This window comes from Magallana gigas, chromosome 10, assembly GCF_963853765.1.
Source record: "Magallana gigas chromosome 10, xbMagGiga1.1, whole genome shotgun sequence".
NCBI lineage: Eukaryota > Metazoa > Mollusca > Bivalvia > Ostreida > Ostreidae > Magallana > Magallana gigas.
Window position 1 is genome coordinate 21,203,489 of NC_088862.1, and position 21,461 is coordinate 21,224,949.

General features: G+C 32.0%; 2 protein-coding genes across 3 annotated transcripts in view; both read left to right on the forward strand.

Annotated features, from left to right (window-relative positions):
* LOC105324376 (alpha-1,3-mannosyl-glycoprotein 4-beta-N-acetylglucosaminyltransferase C) overlaps positions 1-21,461 on the forward strand; it is a 139,142-nt gene that overhangs the window by 87,233 nt on the left and 30,448 nt on the right. The window lies entirely within an intron of this gene.
* LOC105320882 (alpha-1,3-mannosyl-glycoprotein 4-beta-N-acetylglucosaminyltransferase C) lies at positions 18-21,384 on the forward strand. 2 transcript variants are annotated; one of them, XM_066073679.1, is made up of 6 exons: positions 18-377; positions 1,583-1,630; positions 15,331-15,574; positions 16,042-16,145; positions 18,566-18,644; positions 18,987-21,384. In XM_066073679.1, the coding sequence occupies exons 3-6, from the start codon at positions 15,460-15,462 to the stop codon at positions 20,138-20,140; spliced, it is 1,452 nt and encodes a 483-aa protein (XP_065929751.1). In that variant the 5' UTR covers positions 18-377; positions 1,583-1,630; positions 15,331-15,459; the 3' UTR covers positions 20,141-21,384. The 2 variants fall into 2 exon arrangements, with proteins under 2 accessions (XP_065929751.1, XP_034309571.1); XM_034453680.2 differs by lacking the exon at positions 1,583-1,630.

The window sequence follows — 21,461 nt, forward strand, 5'->3', positions numbered from 1 at the left end:
TGACTCGTGATCGTAATAAAAGAACGGAGAGAAGCGATGACCCCTTACAATAAAACAGCTGAATAGCTTCAATGAATACAAAAACAGTACATGCGTGAGAAAAAAAACTGAAGGGCTAACTTATAAAAGAGCATGTATGTGCGATAACAGCGATTGAAGGAAAACTCATAGTGAGCCGAGATTACTGTGAGAAGAAATTGCAAAAGAAGACCTTACAGCTGTGATTTTGTGCCTAACAGAACAAAAAAAAACTATAGATCACTGATTACTACTGTAGTTCTCTGAATGGTGACAATGAGATGTTCTCAACTTAAACAGGTTTTCTAATATCAGCCTTACCCGTTTTCACTTATTGGATCCTTTGTAGAGTGTTTCCTGTAAGTAGTTTCGTTTCTATTTTACTGAACTTCTGTCCGCCCTTCTCTCTCTCTCTCTGTCTCTCTCTTCTGTCTCTCTGTCTCTGTCTCTCTCTCTCTCTCTCTCTGTCTCTCTGTCTCTCTCTCTCTCTCTCTCTCTCTCTCTCTCTCTCTCTCTCTCATATTTCTACAGTTCTTTGTTACCATTGTGCTTGTGTTAAAAAAAACCCAAGTGACCGATTGAATTAATGAAGATGTGAAATGTATACAATATTGTTTGTTTCATCCAAATCCAAATCATATTTGCATCACAAAACACATTAATTACCAAAATATCAAGTTCACCAAATTCTCGTTATTTACGGTACCTCATTAAACAAAGCTAAACTTAATATACTATTTAATACAGTATGTCATAAGATGGCGATTTATATAATAAACGATTTGTACATACATGTAAATGATTTGGTCGAATATCGACATAACTCAGTGGTTAAAGTATCAGGCTCGTGAACCAGATCACGATTTAAATCTGCTTTGTTAATATTTACTGAATTAAATTTTTCAAAATATTTTTTGTATCCAAATGTTAACATTTTTTGTCCATTTGGCATATATACTTCATACCCATCATGATATCTATCTTTATCAAGAAATTGTCAGCTATTTTGAGGTACTATTCTTAGGTATAGTTTATTAGCAAGTGAGCCATCGTAAGAAAAAAATCCATACAGATTTACTCAAACTAAATACAGTGTATATATCAATCGTACAGACGCTACACAGCATACGAGTCGTCAGAATTCAGTGATAAAATTCAGCATGGAATTTATTCTAATAAGGTGACCCATTAAGATTATGCAGAGATAGTAAGTTACGAATCAATTTAATTAAGATATCAACATGCATGTTTAGCCCATATAAGTTACACCCCCCCCCCCAAGTTTTGCATTTCATTTTCCTAGCCCCCAAAAATCCAAGGTTTAATTATTAAGCATTCTGTGAAGAAGGATATATGATTTTTAAGATTTCTTAAAATATTTTATGCATATTGAAAATTGCTGTTAAGTTCGCGAGAGATATCTTTCCTGCGGTATTGTCAAAGTTATACAGCATCTTCATATATGGACACAAAATCAACGTCGCCGGATGTAACCAATGAATTTATTTCGCGGTAAAATCTTGGGAGCGTCATTTTAATAGCGTGGGTTCTCACTTTCTTTCAGGACGCCGATAGCTAATCATTGAAAATTTTCAAAGCGATCTGTAAAGCGGTAAGGTTTATATTTTTGTTTTATTTTACTTATGGAGCCCAATAAAGTACTTATATTGGGTCATTCTATTGTGCGCCACTTTCAACAATTCCTAGTAAGTAATAAGAATGTTAGGTACTGTGAGGATCTTGGTCTAAGAGCAAATCATAGGATATTTTATAGAGGAGTGGGAGGTCGCACTATTTCGGGCATTCTCCGCGAGGATGCGTGTTTCATTGAAAAAGTAACACCTCGTAACATAATTCTAATTGTTGGGGGCAATGATGTTCGACGTGCGACGTCTCCCGAAGAATTGACAGCAAATATTGAATCTCTTGTATCGGTACTGCACTATAGATTTGGAGTCGCTCAGATCCATGTATGTAAATTGCTGCCACGATTTAAGCAATGTTTTGATTACAACAGTACTGTAGATGAAGTAAATATCCTTCTCAAAGCTTCTCTGCACGGATTTGAATTCGCTTCATTTTGGGAGCAAAATGACCTCTTCCCTTCGCCCAAGTTCAAGGCGTGTGACCATAAATTTCTTTTTGACGGCGTCCACCTCAATAAACAAGGCAACGTTCATCTCTATAGAAGTTTGCGCGGACTTATTTTGTCTAGAATGCGTTAAAGTATTGGGCGATTATCTCTTGTAATTTCAAAGTTATCTTAGATATATATCCATAGCGTTATATATGTAGATCTACATACATATTTAGTATTATTTTATTTCTTTGTAATAAGCAAGAAATGGATTTTCCGTATTTGATATCCATCACATAGTCGTATCATAATTTACTAATTTCTCAAATTTGTTTTGCCACAGTAAGGCAGATCTCACTGCACTGGGATCAGCACAATTTACTAGTGTTTTACTTAGAATTTTCTTATTAATTTTTTGCCTCCCTGAGGCGGATCTCATTGCACTGGAATCAACGTAATTTATTTGTGTTTTCCTGAGATTTTTCATATTTGTTTTGTGACTTTATTATTTAACCAAATTTAGTTTGAGATAATCAGGAAAATGACAATAGATGATTATATAACAATAATTAATAAGTTTATAAAATTAATCATAAAATTATGAATATTTGATTCTTTATGCCATAATATTTCACAACTAAAATAATCCATAACTCCCATTACTGATGTAATCAATGATGTGATTGATATGATAATTTATGCAAAACATAATCCTTGTGGTCTGAAAGCGCATATAATTTTCAAGCCTTTTGTCAAAAGACAAACAAAAGAAAGGTAAGTTCTCTCTACAGGTAGAAGATAATAACAGTGTCTATCCATAAGTTCACAGTCAGTCTTTGCTCTCTCTATGCTAGATTAACTGGTCTAATATAACTTTTGAATGCATCTGATTTCCATCGACCTAAGAGTCTAATTTTGCTGTCACTCATGCCAATGTCCGCACAGTGAGACGCCATGCCTATCCGGAAAGAATGGCTAGTAAATAAATTCGACTCATATCCAACTTTGCAAATGATAGACAGATTTTTAATACTCCCGAAAATTTACCCCTGGAAACTGGAATATTTGGTACATAACAAAAAAGTGGCTCATTTTGTACTCCTCTTAACTTAATGTAGTCTTGTAGGCATTGAACTGGACAATACTTTTTATTACTTGCAGATTGAATAGCGAGAAAAAATGGTTTGCCCATTTGATGTTTATATGTAACAAATTTGATAATTAAATGATTTTGCTCCCTGGAAATTTGATTAAACTGAATTGAATTTTTGTTAAGTACCTTTTGACATGATGTTATTTCCCCGACTCTAAAGAATCCATAAAAGGCTAACAAAACATTGCTCTAAACAAGGCCTTTTCAAATGCACTGGAAACTGTAACTGTTAAAAAGTCACAAATTTGATGCCAAAAAATTTTTGTAATAGATATTCTATCATGGTGTGAGGGTTTAAGTTTGCGTGTTGATAAGAGCAATTTTTGTATAAAAAAGGACGAGCACGGGTCCCCAAAACTGTTGAGCTTATGGATGTAACTAATAGCAGAGAGATATGATGAAATAGTTGTTGCAGCATAGTCCTTTGAAAATAGGTAGGCAACATAGTATACTAATATATGTTGCTTCACTGGAAACTCAATAATTAACTCGTATTTCTCGGCAAAATCTTTAAAAACTGTCCAAGCATGTGAGTACGAAGCTAATGAGGAATTAGTAATGCTCGCATCGAATAGTCTTTGTATGTCACCTCTTAATTTGGATATGGCGGTAGTGGAGGAATGTTGACTGGATTGCTGCCGGCCCAGGGTGCCAGTTGTAAAAACTGATTTACCTTTGAACGAGAAAGACAATCACATAGTAAATTTTCTTTTGAAGTCAAATGCTGAGCTTTAAAATAAATTTTAAACTTTAAGCATATCAATCCCAGTTTTCGCAAAAGAAACATGATGTGCTTATCTTTTGCAGTTTGTTTATTAATGACATGAACCAGTGCTTGATTGTCTGTTTTAAACAAAATGCACTTATTAGCCATGTATTTTGACCAGACATCAACAGCCAAAACCATTGGGTATAATTCTAAAACTGTTATGTTCTGATTTCGCCAACTGTCATTCCATTCTCCTTTGAACCACTGACTACCAAAAACTGCAGCATACCCCACAGCTCCAGATGCATCTGTATATAACCTTAGTTCAGTTGAACTTAACCATATATCTGGGAGAAACATTGAGGAACCATTTAAATTACTCAAGAAATCAAACCAGACACTTAAATCCTCCTTAACTTGTTTCGTCATCCTAATTCTATAATACTGCTTTTTTACGCCAATAGTCAGATCTATTAGCCTCCTTAAAAAGGCCCTGCCTGGCAACACTACATTACAAGCAAAATTCAATAAACCTATAATTGATTGCAGCTGCTTTAATGTTAATTTAGATTGTTCCATCGCAAACTGAATTTTGTTGACACACTTTAATTTTTTTTCCTTTGGTAATCTCCATTCCATTTTTGTTGAATCCAAATCATAACCCAGGTAAGTTATAACCTGGTTAGGACCACATGTTTTTTCAAGAGAAATGGGAACCCCAATATCTGAACACATATTCAAGAAAGATTTCAGCTTGTAGACACATTGAGTTGGCGATGTATCCACAATGATAAAGTCATCCAAAACATGTGATATACATGGTATACCAAGTTTATTCTGTGCTATCCATTGTAGGGCTGTTGAAAATCGTTCAAATATTTTGCACGATGAACTTAGACCAAACTGCAAACATATATCGAAGTAATATTTACTCTTTCACTTGAAACCAAGGAACTGATACTGAGATTGATGAATATTAATAATTCTAAATGCTGACTAAATGTCAGTTTTACAACAGAAAGCACCTTTTCAACACTTTTTTATGAAATGAATAGGATCTGAAATGGATGAGTATTGAACAAATGAATCATCATGAGGTATGCCATCATAATTGATTGATTTTCTGGGTATGACAAATGATGAATCATTCTAAATTCACCTGGCTCTTTCTTTTCAACCAAACCCAGTGGTGAACACTGTAAATTGGAAAATGGTTTATTTTCAAAAGGTCCTTGAAATCTTCCAGCCGAAATTTCTTTTTGTATTTTTTGATCAATAATTTCTGGTTTTGTAAGAGCCGAATTTAATTTTTTTGACTCTATTCCAGGACATTCTCCAACAAAGCCTAAATAAAAACCATTTGAAAAACCCTGAACTAAAAAATTAGTTTCATCTTCATCCTACCCTGATAACCAATGAGCAAGTCTATTTACCTTGATTGGTGTTGGGCCCTTGCTTGGATGTACCAAAGGATTTTGATTGGTTATATTGTTTCCCTGTATTTGTACTACCTGTTTGGTTTTGATACTTCTGCATGATACGAAAAAGCTGCTTGGCTTGCTTTGTACATTGAATAAAAGGGTGTGACCCGCCGCAGTTATAACATCTGTGTTGGAAGCGATTAGACAAGCCTGCTGAACAAAGCTTACCTGAATGGTACTGGAAACAGACACCTCTTGGCATAGAGCTATATGACATATCTTTATGACTTTTGTTAGGTTTTGTAGATAGAGCTGTCGTCAGTCTGGCATTAACATATAACTCTATGTGTACATCACCCCATGAAATTTGTCCTTGGGCAACAAGCATCCTAAAATCAGTGTCGTAAGCTTTCCAATTGCCTTTGGTGTCTGCAATATCTTTGACTGATTCTAAATGCTTAGCCAATTTGGATTGTTGTTCTGGGTATTTCATACAATAAATTGCAGCAAATCTATTCCATGCTGTAAGCCAGTCATGCATAGATGAGAGAGTTACCTCGCTTTGGGAATCATTCTCGACCTGATGGATTGTCAGCTTGCATGGGCTGCCACCATCTTCTACCTGTAGAGAGAATATACCTTTCTTTTGTTTGTCTTTTGACAAAAGGCTTGAAAATTCTATGTGCTTTCAGACCACAAGGATTCTGTTTTGCATAAATTATCGTATCAATCACATCATTGATTACATCAGTAATGGGAGTTATGGATTATTTTAGTTGTGAAATATTATGGCATAAAGAATCAAATATTCATAATTTTATGATTAATTTTATAAAATTATTAATTATTGTCATATAATCATCTATTGTCATTTTCCTGATTATTTCAAACCAAATTTGGTTAATTAAATAATAAAGTCACAAAAGTGGCAGTGTGCAACATACCTATTTGTTATGTGATGTTTTACTGTACAAAGATGAAGGGCTCAATTTCGAGAAGATTGAGGTTAATTATTTCATGAATATGCGTGGAGTAATGTTATATGCAGTAATGGTCTATTTCGAACATTATCAATTATATATATATATATATATATATATATATATATATATATATATATATATATATATATATATAGTATTCTCTCGATTTCTTACGGAGACTTATAGTTAATTCATAGCTCTCTATAAACAGCCAGACGGAAATCTTCACGCCCCGTTTATCGATTGGTCGAAATCATTATGTATTTCTTCTTCAAAGTCGCTACCTTCATATCCCGAATAAATCACCGAAGAAACCATTTTAGTGTTTAGATAATATATAAGGACATTAACCAAGAGAGCTTACTCTCTCAATAAATTTAATAATTGTTTTTATAAATTTATGCAAATCTTGGTAAGTTGGTTTTTTGTTTGATACATTAAACAATACTTCAAATTTCAAAACATTTGGTTTGATATATGATATTTTGGTTAATACATGTTTCTAGCATCTGATTTACAAATATCAGAATAGTTAAACTGATCTTATAATATGTTGCGAAGTTTCATTTTTTACCGAGGAATATTTATAGAATTTTCATGCCATAGATAGGGAAAATCCAAATTTATCTAAAATGTTCTTTACAAATTCACACCATGGATTCTTATAGTTTTAGAGTACATGAAAAATTTGGAAGATAATTTAGAAATCTGAGAATTATTTAATTTACCCCAAACTGAAATCATTCTAACTTTGATATTAATGATACCCTTCCAAGTTCATCGTACACCATCAAGTTTGGTTTTGAGAAACTCAAATTTAATATATTCACAGAACTTAAGACGAAGTGTCTCAAAAAAGCTTTGTTCTTTAAAAACTCCATACTTTATAGCCGTATTAAAGGGGCTTTGACACGATTTGAGATCAAAAATTTTATTTTCATTTTTTAGGTATGAAATGGTTTACTGGTGCATTTTAAATGATTGGCTAAAATACTGAATGTTCTACGTGTATTATTTTGACTGATAATATGTTGCCTGTATATATGCAGGAGCGTGTGTGCTGTCATCACAATATATATGCTTTTTACTTATCCTTTTCCTAATGTACCTTTTCTTTACCCTCCTTTCTTAATCTTCAATATTTCCTTTCAATTTCAAATGCATTCGAGTCCCGGTTCCGGTGAGTATCATTTATGGAATTTGAAGAATCTCTTATTTTTGCTACCTAACGGTTAAGATAATATCCGTTAATTGTCAAGGGCTTGGCGACGTTGCAAAGCGCAGGGATGTTTTTAATTATTTGAGATCATTGAAATATAATTTATATTGTTTGCAGGACACACATTTTACAAAAGATAATGAAAATGAGGTCAGAAATTTATGGGGATCTCAATGCTATTTCAGTTCCTTTTCTTCAAATTCTAGAGGAGTTGCTGTCCTTGTAGATAATAATTTTGATTTCAAGGTTCTCGCTGAAAAAGGTGATATTGATGGGAATTTTTTATTACTTAAGATATCTATAGAAAGCCACGATGTATTATTATGCAATATTTATGGTCCAAATACGGACACCCCGCAATTTTATGAAAATATACAAATGCACATTGATGATATGCAATGCCAGAATGTTATCTGGTGTGGAGATTTTAATTTGGTTTTAGATCCTACTATAGATTGTTATAATTATAAGGGTATAAATAACCCGAAAGCTAGAAATAAGGTTCTAGAAAAGATTGAGACTTATGCATATATAGATCCTTTTAAACAGTTACATGAAGATTTACGTAGATAAACATGGAGAAAACGATCCCCTCTTAAGCAAAGCAGATAAGATTTTTTTTTTTATATCTGAATCATTGTTGTCTAGTTTAGAAACATGTACAATAGAATCCAGTTACAGGTCAGATCATTCGGCCATAAGCATGTCACTTGTCTTTAATGATTTTAAGAAAGGAAGAGGGCTGTGGAAATTTAATAACTCCTTACTTTATGATCATTATTTAGAGTGTATTAGAGATTTTATACTTCAAGTTAAGAAACAATATGCTTTACCAGTTTATAATATAAACAATTTACATCAGTTGCCAGACGAAAATATTCTTTTCACCATTAATGATCAGTTATTCCTTGAAACATTGTTAATGGAAATACGAGGTAAAACTATTTCTTATTCATCATATATTAAAAAGAAAAAAGAGAAACAGGAAAAAGAATTGGTGGAAGAAATTAAAGACATTGAAAAGAATATTTCTGAAAGCAATGTAGATTTACTATATAACAAAAATCAGGAATTAGAAAAGCCTAGAAAACATTAATTACAGGGCAATTATATTAGAAGTAGAGCAAAATGGAATGATGAAGGAGAAAAACCATCAAGTTATTTTTGTAAACTGGAGTCCAGGAATTTTATTAGTAAGATTATACCAAAATTGGAGTTAGATTGAGGGGAGGTAATATATGACCAGACAAAAATCCTGACTGAAACTGAAAACTTTTATACAAAATTATATGAAAACAAGTTAGATAATATCAACTTTGGTTTAAATAATGAATTAATATATGCTGACATTCCTAAACTGTCTGAAACGGAATCAGATTCTTTAGAGGGTGAAATTACTTTTAGTGAGGCTTCAAAAACACTTTCTAGTATGAAAGCTAATAAATCACCTGGATCTGATGGTTTTTCTTCAGAATTTTTAAAGGTTTTTTGGAAATACATTGGTGTTTTTGTTGTTAGATCTATAAATTATGGATATAAAAATAAAATATTAACAGTCACACAAAGACATGGTGTAATTACTTTGCTACCTAAAGGTGACAAAGCTAGACACTATATTAAGAACTGGCGTCCTATAACTTTATTAAATACTGTGTACAAAATTGCATCTGGGTGTATTGCTGCTAGATTAAAAAGATATTTACATAAACTTATAAATCCAGATCAAACTGGATTAATGTCTAATAGATATATTGGAGAAAACACAAGGTTAATATATGACATAATGCAATATACCGAAGATGAAGAAATTACCGGTCTTTTATTGCTTATCGACTTTGAAAAGGCTTTTGATACCTTATCTTGGAATTTTATACAACAAACTTTAGATTTTTCTAACTTTGGTCCCACTATTAGACAGTGGGTAAAGATTTTTTATACAAACATAACATCTGCGGTTAATCAAGGTGGCAATCTCTCTGAAATTTTTGATATTCAGATGGGGTGTAGACAAAGAGATGAATTATCCCCTTATATATTCCTGATTTGTGCAGAAATTTTGGCGATACAAATTAGAAAAAATGAAAAAATTAAAGGTATAGCAGTGGGTAATATAGAAAAAAAGATTTCGCAACTTGCAGATGACACCTCGATTATCCTGGATGGAAGTGAAGAAAGTTTATTAGAAACCATTTCTACATTACATAGATTCTCGGAAATGTCCGGCTTGTGTATTTATTATTCTAAAAATCATACTGTATGGATAGGTTCCAAAAATATAGTAATGATATACTTATTCCTAATAGCAAGTTGAATTGGGGATCTACTAAATTAACCTTGCTTGGAATAAATTTTGATGTTGATTTGCTAAATATGCCTAGTATTATCTATGATCCAAAATTGGTTAAAATTAAGTCTATCCGTAAACAATGGGAGAAAAGACATTTAACTCCCATTGGCAAGATTACAGTTATTAAGACATTAGTCGTACCTTTGTTGAACCATATACTATTGTCTATCCCAAACCCATCTGTCTTTTATTGTAAAGAATTAGAAAAGCTTATCTTTTCATTTATATGGAATGGCTCAACTCACAGAATAAAGAGGGATGTTCTTGTTCTAAAATATGAAGAAGGTGGTCTTAAGATGATAAATATCAAAGCATTTATATCTTCCATGAAATTATTCTGGGTGAGACTGCTTATTGTTACAAACAGGGGGTTGAGTCAATTCATACTTAATTTTAATCAAAATAAATTTACATCATGTGGTATTGAATACATTAATATACTTTTGAAATCATTAAAAAACAAGTTCTGGATAGATGTGTTTAAGGCATGGGTTGACCTGCATAATATATTAGAGTCTGGCGCAACTGCAGACTCACCTTTATTTTATAACCCTTTGATCCATATTGGAGGGAAATCCTTTTTTAATAAACAACTATTTGATAATAATATTAGATACATCAATGATATCATTGAGGAAGATAGTACTTTTCTTAGTTTTGATAAGTTTTGTGATATGTATACAAATGTAAAGGTCAACTTTTTAGAATATGCAAGTATAATCCATGCTGTAAAGACATACATCAGAAAATTGGGTGAAAACCAAACTTTAAGAAAATTAGCAAGCCCGCTTATTAGAGAAAACATACATAAAGTTATGAAATGTAAAAAGTCAAAGTTTTTTTTATGATATTTTTAACAATAATACCTCTGTGACAACAGTTAAAAGAAGGCGGAATGAATTATTAGATATAGAGGACATGGAATGGAAATTAATCCATAAACTACCTTTCATAATAACAAAAAACTGTAAACTTCAATGGTTCCAATACAGAATAATTAACACAATTTTAGCAACCAACGCTTTTCAATTCAAAATTAAAAAAAGTAAACTCTTAAATGTGTACCTTTTGTCACAGAGAAGCGGAAACTATAGAACATATATTGTGGGATTGTGAATGTGTTCAATCGTTTTTAGAAAATTTTAAACATTATTTAGAAGAAAAAATCAATTTTCAGGTTACATTTACCAAGAAAACTTTCATTCTAGGCATCCTTGGTAAAAGCAAAGATATCCTTAATATCATTTTTCTTTGGTTAAAGTACTATATTTACACAGTAAGGTGTACTGAGAAACAGTTGAGTGTTTCTTATGCAATGTCGTCTTTAAAGCTATTCTATGAAACACAGAAATTTATTTCTTATAAAAATGGTGAAAATGAGATTTTTGATACTCATTGGAACATCTGGAATCTAATTTTTACTTGAATTTTCCTTCTCTCTCTCAAATAAAATTTTGCACTTCTGAATTATTATATTTAAAGCATCATAATCATGCATTGTATGTCTGCAGAATGTCTGAAATAAAAGAAAGAAAAAAAAAGATTAACTGCCATTTCTTAGACAAAATGACATGTAAAGAACAATTTAAACTAATTCAATTTCTTCATAAATGCTATTATCTACAAAAGAAAGATCCATTTGATTAAAACTGACACCAATACAACACATATATAAAATGACAATATTCGAGCTTTGTTTACAAAACAAATTAAAAAATTATGAACTCTGTATCTTGCTTATATTTTGATATTTGACTTTCAAATTTTGACATAGCATTATAAACTTCTATATTTATCATTTTAAACATTGAAAATGGAAAAATAAAATTTGAAAAGTTTAAGTCAAATCGTGTCTAAGTCCCTTTAAAGTATTGGCTGGATAATTTTATTAAACATGTCTGTTTTACAGTCAATTGCTAAATTATGCTTTCTACATTTTTCGATACAACTATACATTGCTTTTAGTAGCCTTATCATATGTATCTTTAAACTTGAAATTGAATGAATTGTTTTTACAAAATGTAACATCTAAATACAAAATTTTTTAACTATTTCTAAATAAGAGCCTTCAAAAGTAAAATGGTTTTTGTTTTTATCCCTACGGTATATGACAACTTTGTTTGCTTTTTTTTTTACTGTTGAACCTAAGACGGCAGATTTTACAGTATCTTGTAGAAATATTCAAAACGTATTGTAATTCTTCAGGATTTTCAAACAATAAGATAGTATCATCAGCAGTAGAAGAAGTAGTAGAATTAAATTCCAATAAAAGATAGAAAATCAGAGAAAGAAAAACCTGAAAACTACTGTGCCTTTTATAATATGTTTTTGACGTCGTGGACGGAAATCTTAAGGACCTTAAGAACTTTAAAACATCACAAAGTCAATAATAAGAACCCCGTTCTCTCTCTCTCTCTCTCTCTCTCTCTCTCTCTCTCTCTCTCTCTCTCTCTCTCTCTCTCTCTCTCTCTCTCTCTCTCTCTCTCTCTCTCTCTTACCGAACCCAAACGATTCTAAGTACACCTGCTGTTTTGTAAGTTTAAAAAGCCAATTCAATTTAAGAGAAAAAATTGTATGTCACTTGTTATGTCATATTAGCATCCCCGTCCTCTGTCTACTGTCGTAGTTACCATTGCATTGATTGAACAATATCTTGCTTATATGGTCCCTTTAATTTTTTTTTATTTTTCTTACCATGCACACAATAAATGTTTAAGACAATGTGTGGTCTCAATGCAGCTAGAATTACAAAAATACCAAAGAACAAAATCATACAAAGCAAATCATTTACAGCACCAATAAAGCGATTTCTAATCCCTTTCTAACGATAATGCAACATGCATAGGGTATCGCAAAATTTAAATCAATTTCTCATAGAATAGCATCAAACGTCAGCTTTGACTGTTTTACTTATCAATAAAATGGTGATAAATCATTCATTTGTCATACAAATCACCCCTGCGAATGTTATTGTCATTCAAATTTTAGGCCACGTGGTTTTATTTGACCTTTTCAGTTTCGCAGTAAAAATCGTACCTCATGTTTATAGTCTACTGTGGAATCATTAAATTTCGTGGGGGCCAATTTTCGTGGATTGCTTACATTTCATAGGTTCGTGGGGACGTAATTTCGTGTATTCTTTAAAACATACAAAAGAAATATGACTTTATTACCCTCATTTATTAATTCATGGAGGATGTTAATTCGTGGATGAGAGGTACCCACGAATTCCACGAAAATTGAGCCACCACGAAATCTAATGATTCCACAGTATTTCACATTATCTAGGTTCTTGAAGTCAAATATAAAATCTTATGGTTTATTGATTTTAAACTTTATCTTCATTAATTGGTGAATAAAATGTGTTCTAGAAATAAATGTGACAATACCAAAATTAGTTTTTGTCTGCTGTTGCAACAACTAACATGCTTAAAAGAGATCCTTCCTGATGATTAATTTTCGATCCCCGCCTGACCTAGTCATAACATCAATAGTGAAACAGACTATACTATTTTATGTAGAATGTTCCTTGAAAATGGCTCGATATACTAAGTTTTAAATGAATAAAAGGAAACCAATTTTTTTTTTAAACATGGTATTGCACACCACAAGCATCAAACATGACTATGGTTTTATTGAGCAACCCAATGTTTATATTTTCAACCACTCTGCACGTGGTTGAACACGAGCGATAACTCTGTTCTGAATATTATCGTTTAGTATGAATAACTGCTAGATGGTGAAATAAGAAATACATATTAAAAGCTTTTCACGTTTTAACATGAATCAAACTAGGATATGATATAAAAAACGACCAGTACTTACGTATTTTGAGAATATTATCCGAACACTTATTTATACTTCCGCTCGAAATTTCACAGGAACTGAACAAATATCGGTGAAGTCTCGTGAACTTTCATTCGAGCACCTCTGGATTTATTTCGTACTTAGCAACGATAAAGAAAACATTCCGAACACATTCGCAGGGGTGCAAATAACTTGTTCCAAGTTCGTTTACCTTTTTTTAAATATTCACGATTTTAAAGTCGTATTTCTTAAGTTCTTGAATATTTTTATTGATCTTTAATTTCACTTTACCTCAGGCACTTGTAACATTAAAACCTTTTTTTACCAAAATCCTTTTTATTGAAAAAAAAATTCGGTGCCTGAAGCACACACAAGACGGATTTTTCTGCATATCTTAATGGCCACAGAGTAACGTAGTTTTTAACATGAGCTTGAACTACACACACATACATGTATATCATCATCATCATTTATTTATTATAGTGACATGTGTTACATCTTTAACAACTGAGTAGTATACAATTACATATATCAAACACCATCCGGCTCATTGGACCTATAAGTCACTGTAGTAAACACTAAGCAATACATGCGCGAGAATTTACTTTGTCTTAATTTAATGCAGAATGTATAAAATTAGCAGTTTGTCTTGGAAAATTGCAAATGAGAGTTTGAAATAGATTGTCTTGAGATAAATATGAATTATTCGAAAAATTAACACTTTGATAAAGTTCACTTCTGAGATTGTTATATAGAGCACATTTTAGAAGAAAGTGGAATTCGTCCTCTATTTCGTCCAAGATACAGAATTTACACGTGCGCTCAATGACAGCCCCCCCCCCCCCCCGAAATCGTCCGGTCTCTATCCTCAGCGGTAATAACCCACACCGAAACTGTGCCATTGTTGACCTCACATGTTTAGGAATATTCATTGAATATAATTTTCTAGGCAAAAACTTTCCTTTAAAAGTTTGTTTGTTCTTGATTTGGGAGTGTTATGAATATCTAATTGCCATGTGAATTCCTCCTCTCGCTGTTTGCCGATAAAATAGGTTATATTACATGGGTGCATATTTTCTTAGACTGTTAGTAAATCTTCATCATCTGGAATAGACTTTATGCGCTGGCTCGAACTTCGTTAACCACATAGTGATCGGTCCCACAGAAAAACCTTTTTGGTGATTCGGTCTTGTGTGTGTGTATATATATATATATATATATATATATATATATATATATATATATATATATATATATATATATATATATATATATATATATTTCTTTTGTTTTAAAAATTTAAATCCCTGTGTGTCATTTCAAGAAGAATTTTATACAATGACACGTGAACATAAGAAGTCACAGCTACATATAATTTAGACAACTCTCTCAAAGTGACACTTTAAAAATATAGAATTAATGGCATGTTATCAAGTTTTGACAGATCAACTTGAACTCAATGCATCTGATTAGAGTTCTGATCAATGGATATAAAAACGGTACATTGTTGTGTTCATTTGCATTAGAAAACAAAACTAAGTGCTTACCTTAACAAAACGAAAGCAAAATCTAGATATATGTGATATCTGTTTACAGTGATGAAATGATGAAAAGAAAATTCATCGTAGGCTTAGATCAATGCAAGAAGAAATCACAAAAGATGGACTTGCAGCTGTGACATTGTACTCAAAAGATTAAGCCAGGGTTAAACTGATCACACAGAGGATGGTGACAATGAGGTGTTCTCGTCAACAGTTTGTCGTTTGTCTGATTTCGGCCTCGGCCATAACCGTTTTTTCTCTTGTAACCCAATTTCTGGTACTTTTCCAGAGCAATTCCTGTAAGTATTTTAAACTCTCTCTCTCTCCTCTCTCTCTCTCTCTCTCTCTCTCTCTCTCTCTCTCTCATATTATCCCAAGTAATTCATGTATAACGCTCAATTTGTTACATGTAAAAAGCTCCATTTTTTACATCTGTATCTTGTTATTGTCAAATTGTAATTTTTACCAGTAAAGGACAAAGCAGTTTTTGTTAATAAAATCCTGCAAGTCATATTTTAATGGCAAAAACTCATTTATTTTACCATATTTAAGCAAAATTACATGTACATTATTGTCGTCCTGTACAAAAACGAATTTACAACATACATGTATTCCTTCCAGTAAAAAAAAAAAATTTTCGTTAAAAATGTAATGATTCATTCTAATCTTACTGTCATGAAGAGTCAGAAAGATAAAGATTTAGCATAATACAAGTGTTTGCAACATAATAAAATGTGAATGAATTAAACCCGTTCATGCATTTTAGATACGATCAAGAAACGCTGCTCAGGCTATGAGTCGTCGGAGTTTAGTAACAAAATTCAGCATAGAACTTTTAATAAGGTGACCTACAAAGATTATCTAGACAGAGTAAGTAAAGAATTACTTAAATTAAGATATCGACATGCATGTTTAACCCCTATAACTGGCCACAGTCAGACAACAACCCACTTTTGTGCAAACCTTTTTATTTCACCTGAACTGACATTTCCAATTAGGCCTACTTGCAGACCGTTGTTTGCGTTTTGTTCATAATTTGGCTATTCACGTTATTTCTCATTTTATTACAAATAATATGTATTAGAAAGTTGTGTCCAGTTATGTAATATAATAGACAACATAAATTGAGAATGATAAAAAGCGTGGTAGAAGAAACGCTTTCAAAGCCTATTCAAAACACTGACATTTGAGATAAAGATCATTTGTTATCATAAGAATAGAAGCCTATTAAATAAAGATATGTACAATTGGGAATATAATATAAAATCATCGAATAAGGGGATTATTCTATCGCGTTTTACGGTATTGAACAGCTGTTTCCAGGATATTGTTTGCAAAAAGATTGGTGCATTAGAATTACTATTGAATGAAATAAAACATTGATTTTAAAGTCCAGTTATGTAATATAATAGACAAAATATATGAGAATGATAAAAAGCGTGGTAGAAGAAACGCTTTTCAAGCCTATTCAAAACACTGGAATTTGAGATAAAGATCATTTGTAATATTATTAGAAGCCTATTCAATAAAGATATTTACGATTGGCAATTAATATAAAATAATCCAATAAGGTGATTCTTCTATCGCATTTTACAGCATTGAACGAACAGCTGTTTCCAGGATATTGTTCGCAAAGAGATGGGTGCATTAGAATTACTATTGAATGAAATAAAACATTGATTTTAAAGTCACGAGTTTGTAGTAGAGAATTGTTTGAGCAGTTACTTTACACCACTGCTGTAAACAGTGATAGGCGATAATATAAAATATGTTACCGGACTGACAATTGAGTTACACATTGAAAGTTGCAAAATTCAACCTGTCATTAATTCAGCTTTCTGTACTTGAACGAGTCATTTTGCATGACCAATGTTTATTGGTAAATAGTGCTTTCATTACCATTAGTCATTTAACCGCCCTGGCATAAGTTTCACTAAGCATTTTGTAATTTTTTTTTGAAAAAGCAATACGAGGGTCAATAAAAAAATACGAAGACTTTTGTCATAGCTATGTTACTTAACGTCATATCATTACTAAATTTGATAGACATAATTTAGCAATAGTTTCAAACAATTTGCAAGAAAAAAAAGTTTATAAATTCCTTTATATGTAAGAATTAATTAGAATCTAATCCTGCAAAAATGAGGTCACGGCGCACGGTCAAAATTTGTGTTATGTCAACAATAAACCATATAATGTTGAAAGTTATATCTCTTTAATTTGGGCTAAAAACCTAATAATATTGAAACCTCAAATTAAGTATAGTCATGGTATTCTACGTACCAAATAATGACGGGATGTATTGATTTGTCGAACAGATATTAGTAACTAAAGACAGATAGTCCTCTTTAGAATTGACTAAAAACATCGACGACGCCGGACGTCACGGCGCAACGAGAAGTACAAACAAAATAGATTTAACTCAGGAAAAAGCCGATACAAGCTGTGAAAATGCTCAATGGTGCAAAAAATAAGTCAACAATTATTTGCAAGTTTGTGTTTAACTGTAATAAATTTTGTGGGGGTGATGGTAATTGTATTTTGAATATATAACAGTCCGAAAGAGGGTAGAGTATCTGTAAATATTTGGTCAAAAAATAAGTAACGTTAACCGACGTTCAGAGTTATCCTTACTGCAAACTAAGAGATACACAGTTAGAAAATGAAAACTTTGAAGAACTAACTTATGATTCTCGAACAAATGTGTGCAAATAAGATGTTAAGTGGTTCAGTGTAATTTTTAAATTGTAAGGAGAAAGGCACAAGAGACTTAGCGTGATATAAAGATGGGGTGTATCTATAAACTGTGCATGTTTTATCTTGACGTCATGTTTTGAACGTTACCGTGCGCCGTGGTGACAAAACATGTTGTTTTTGAAAAAGGGTAACAAAAATACTGTCTCATCAAATGGACTAAAATTTCGCATATCAATAACATAAGTGTTGGTGCACAGATTTATCTGCTAATATGACTTTCTTGAGAAATACATGATAGACAGTCACATTGTCTTCGTACTTTTTTGTTTGACCCTCGTAAAAAAACTCATGTTCAAATTATAGGAACACTTCCCGATATTGACTTCGATGAAAATCATAATCTTTAATTTTTTTCAATGCAACACCTTGCGGGGGGGGGGGGGTATAATTTATTCAGTCGATCTTCAGTTAGTCAGTTAGCTGTCAGTCAGTCCTTCAGTCCTGTTTTTGTTAATTGAATAAAGAAATGAAATTTTACAAACCAACAGTTGGATTATGGCTCTGTTATCCTTTGTTTGTCTTCTTTCATACAGCCTTCTTCAGATCTTACAAGACTTCAAAATGAATGGAGGATAGATGCAACACTATTCCACAATTTCCCGAAAGAGAAAAGTAAGAACACTTACAATGTATTCACATCAATGTACACCATAAATCTGACTAGTATGAAGAAGTATGAGCATAACATAATTTAAACATTGATTTGAATTGTTGTTTTTATCTTCTACTGTAAGGATGGATGAGATCGGTAAACACAGAGACATAAATTTTAGGAGATTAATGTCGGCTTTTTCGATTGATAAAAAATACGCTAGTATTTTTAGTTTCTGTGAGGGATTAAATACAATACTTACATTTAAAATATTGATAAAGAACTTTATGACGTTATAAAAAGGATGATGATGATGATGATGATGATGATGATGATAATGATGATGATGATGATGATTGCAGGGTATCTAACCATAGGAATTCCAACGATTAAAAGAGTAGGCGACGAATATATCATGGACACGATCAATTCTTTAGTAAACAACACACGGCCAGAGCAACTCAAAGATATCTATATTGTGATTTTTCTGGCAGATTTTAATGAGACTTGGAGAGAAGACATTAGTGGAAGGTTAAACGAATCTTATCCACAACTCATTTCATCAGAAACTTTAGTCGTGATCAGCTCCTGGAAATCATTTTATCCGAGCCTGGAGAATCTTAATCATACATATAACGATAACTACAACAAACGGAAATGGCGCTCCAAGCAAAATGTTGATTATGCTTTCATTTTCTTATACTGTCAGCATTTGTCAACATATTACATGCAAATGGAAGACGATATTTACACAGTACCCAATTATCTTAAAGTAGTAAAGGATTACATATCTACGATGAACTTTCCATGGACATGTTTAGAGTTTTCAGAACTTGGGTTTATAGGTAAACTTTATCATTCATATGATCTTGAAAAGCTAGCTAAGATTGTACTGTTATTTTATGAAGAGCAACCCTGTGACTTTACATACTTATATTTTAATACTCTAATGTTACAATTCCAACGCATTATCCATCGTCCTACTATATTTCAACATGTTGGCTTGAAATCATCTCTCCCAGGAAAAGTCCAGCCATTGAAAGACAGATTTTTCGATAATATGGAGAAAACGTACAAAGGAGATAACCCTCCAGCAAAACTGTACACAAATTTGGTTGTACAATCCTCTTTCACCCCAGAGTCCGCTTACTTTTTGGAACCTGGCTATTTTTGGAGTAAAGGTAATGGAAAAAGAGGTGATTGGTTTACCGTAGTTTTCGATGATCCCCAAAAGGTTAAAAAGATAGTTATAGTTACCGGATCGCGCGAACATCAAACAGACAAAATCGAGCACGGCAAACTACAGGCAAGCCTAAGTTTGTTGAGTATTGATCAGTCTCAACCGAAATGTACGAACGATATTGACCTAGGATATTTAACAGGCGGAGTTTTAAAAGTGGACAATTTAACATCAATTCTAGGACCTTTCAGAATACACTGCCTGAGCATCATTTTAACCGCCAATCAGGACTGGTGGATTATTATAAAAGAAATTGCTGTATTTGTTGCTGATTGATATACATTATATGTTATTAATGTCTTTCACTTATATAAAGGAACTAAGTGTCAGCAAACACATTTTAACTCAAACCAACACCTACAAAAGATAATGTGTCAGTTGTCAAACGTTTTTCTACATCAAACATTTGACCACCAACATACTGTAAGTTTTTGAAATATTTAAAAGACATTTGATTGCTTACAAACATTTGATTCTGAAGACATTATTGATTTTTCTTGTATTTATGATATCTCAAAACAGACTGAAGTAATTTTTCATTTAGCGATTATTGAATTGAAACTAGATATAGAATGAATGTATCTGTCAAGGACTCAAATTTATGAAATGTGCTATTGTCTAAAGTCTTGAATTAAATAACTTCTTTACATGCTTTTTTCAGATCATATTTATATTTTACAACGTTATTTAATATATATCTTTACTGATTCTGAATTTCTCAAAAATTAACGAAACGGTTGCAACTTGTATAGTAGTAGTTATATATGCACAGAAATTTGGTAAGACACAATGTGTGGAATATATGATATAGTTTTTGTAATGTTCAGAGCTACAGACTAATTTTTCTAAGTTCCGGTGGACTTGCTGTAAATGTGTAAATATTGACCATATCTGGTCATCAAAGGTAGATCTGCTTTTGACATTAAAGAGAAGGCCGGCTCCCCTTGTACAGTTCTATAAATAAGTTTTACATCATTGAAACGCTCACACCTTTTATTAAGACCTTTAAAGTTTCATATCGTTTTAATTTCAAAACTTTTTTTTAACCTTTTATTATTTATCATATGTTCGACAGCATTTACATCCATTTACAAACCCTTTTTATCAACGACTCGGTTATGTGTGACCAAGAATGAATTCATTTAACACAAGCGAAAATGACAAGTTGAAGACTGTTTTTCTGTACACTTTGTTCTTGTCAGTTCATTGAATTCATTGATTCAATGCTGTAAAAATATATGTGAGAAATACATGTATCCTTCTCATACAATGATCAAATTTTTTTTTATATACTTTAACCTAATTACACCAGAAGAATGGTCTCATACATGTATAAACGATGGGAACTTTTGAAGTAAATAAACGAAATCTCCGTATATGAAAAGAAAACGATAAATGGCATGCTTCATGAGCATGAAAACAAAATGAAATCATTTGGTTTTGTTCTCCAATTGCTTGAAATTATTCAATCTGCATTTTTGAATCTATTGAAACATACTAAACTTAAACTTAATTTTTGGTTTAAAAATATATACCTAAATTGATGGTTGATTTGGAGAAACATTTTAAAACCTTATTTACTTTGTTGGTTTTTTTT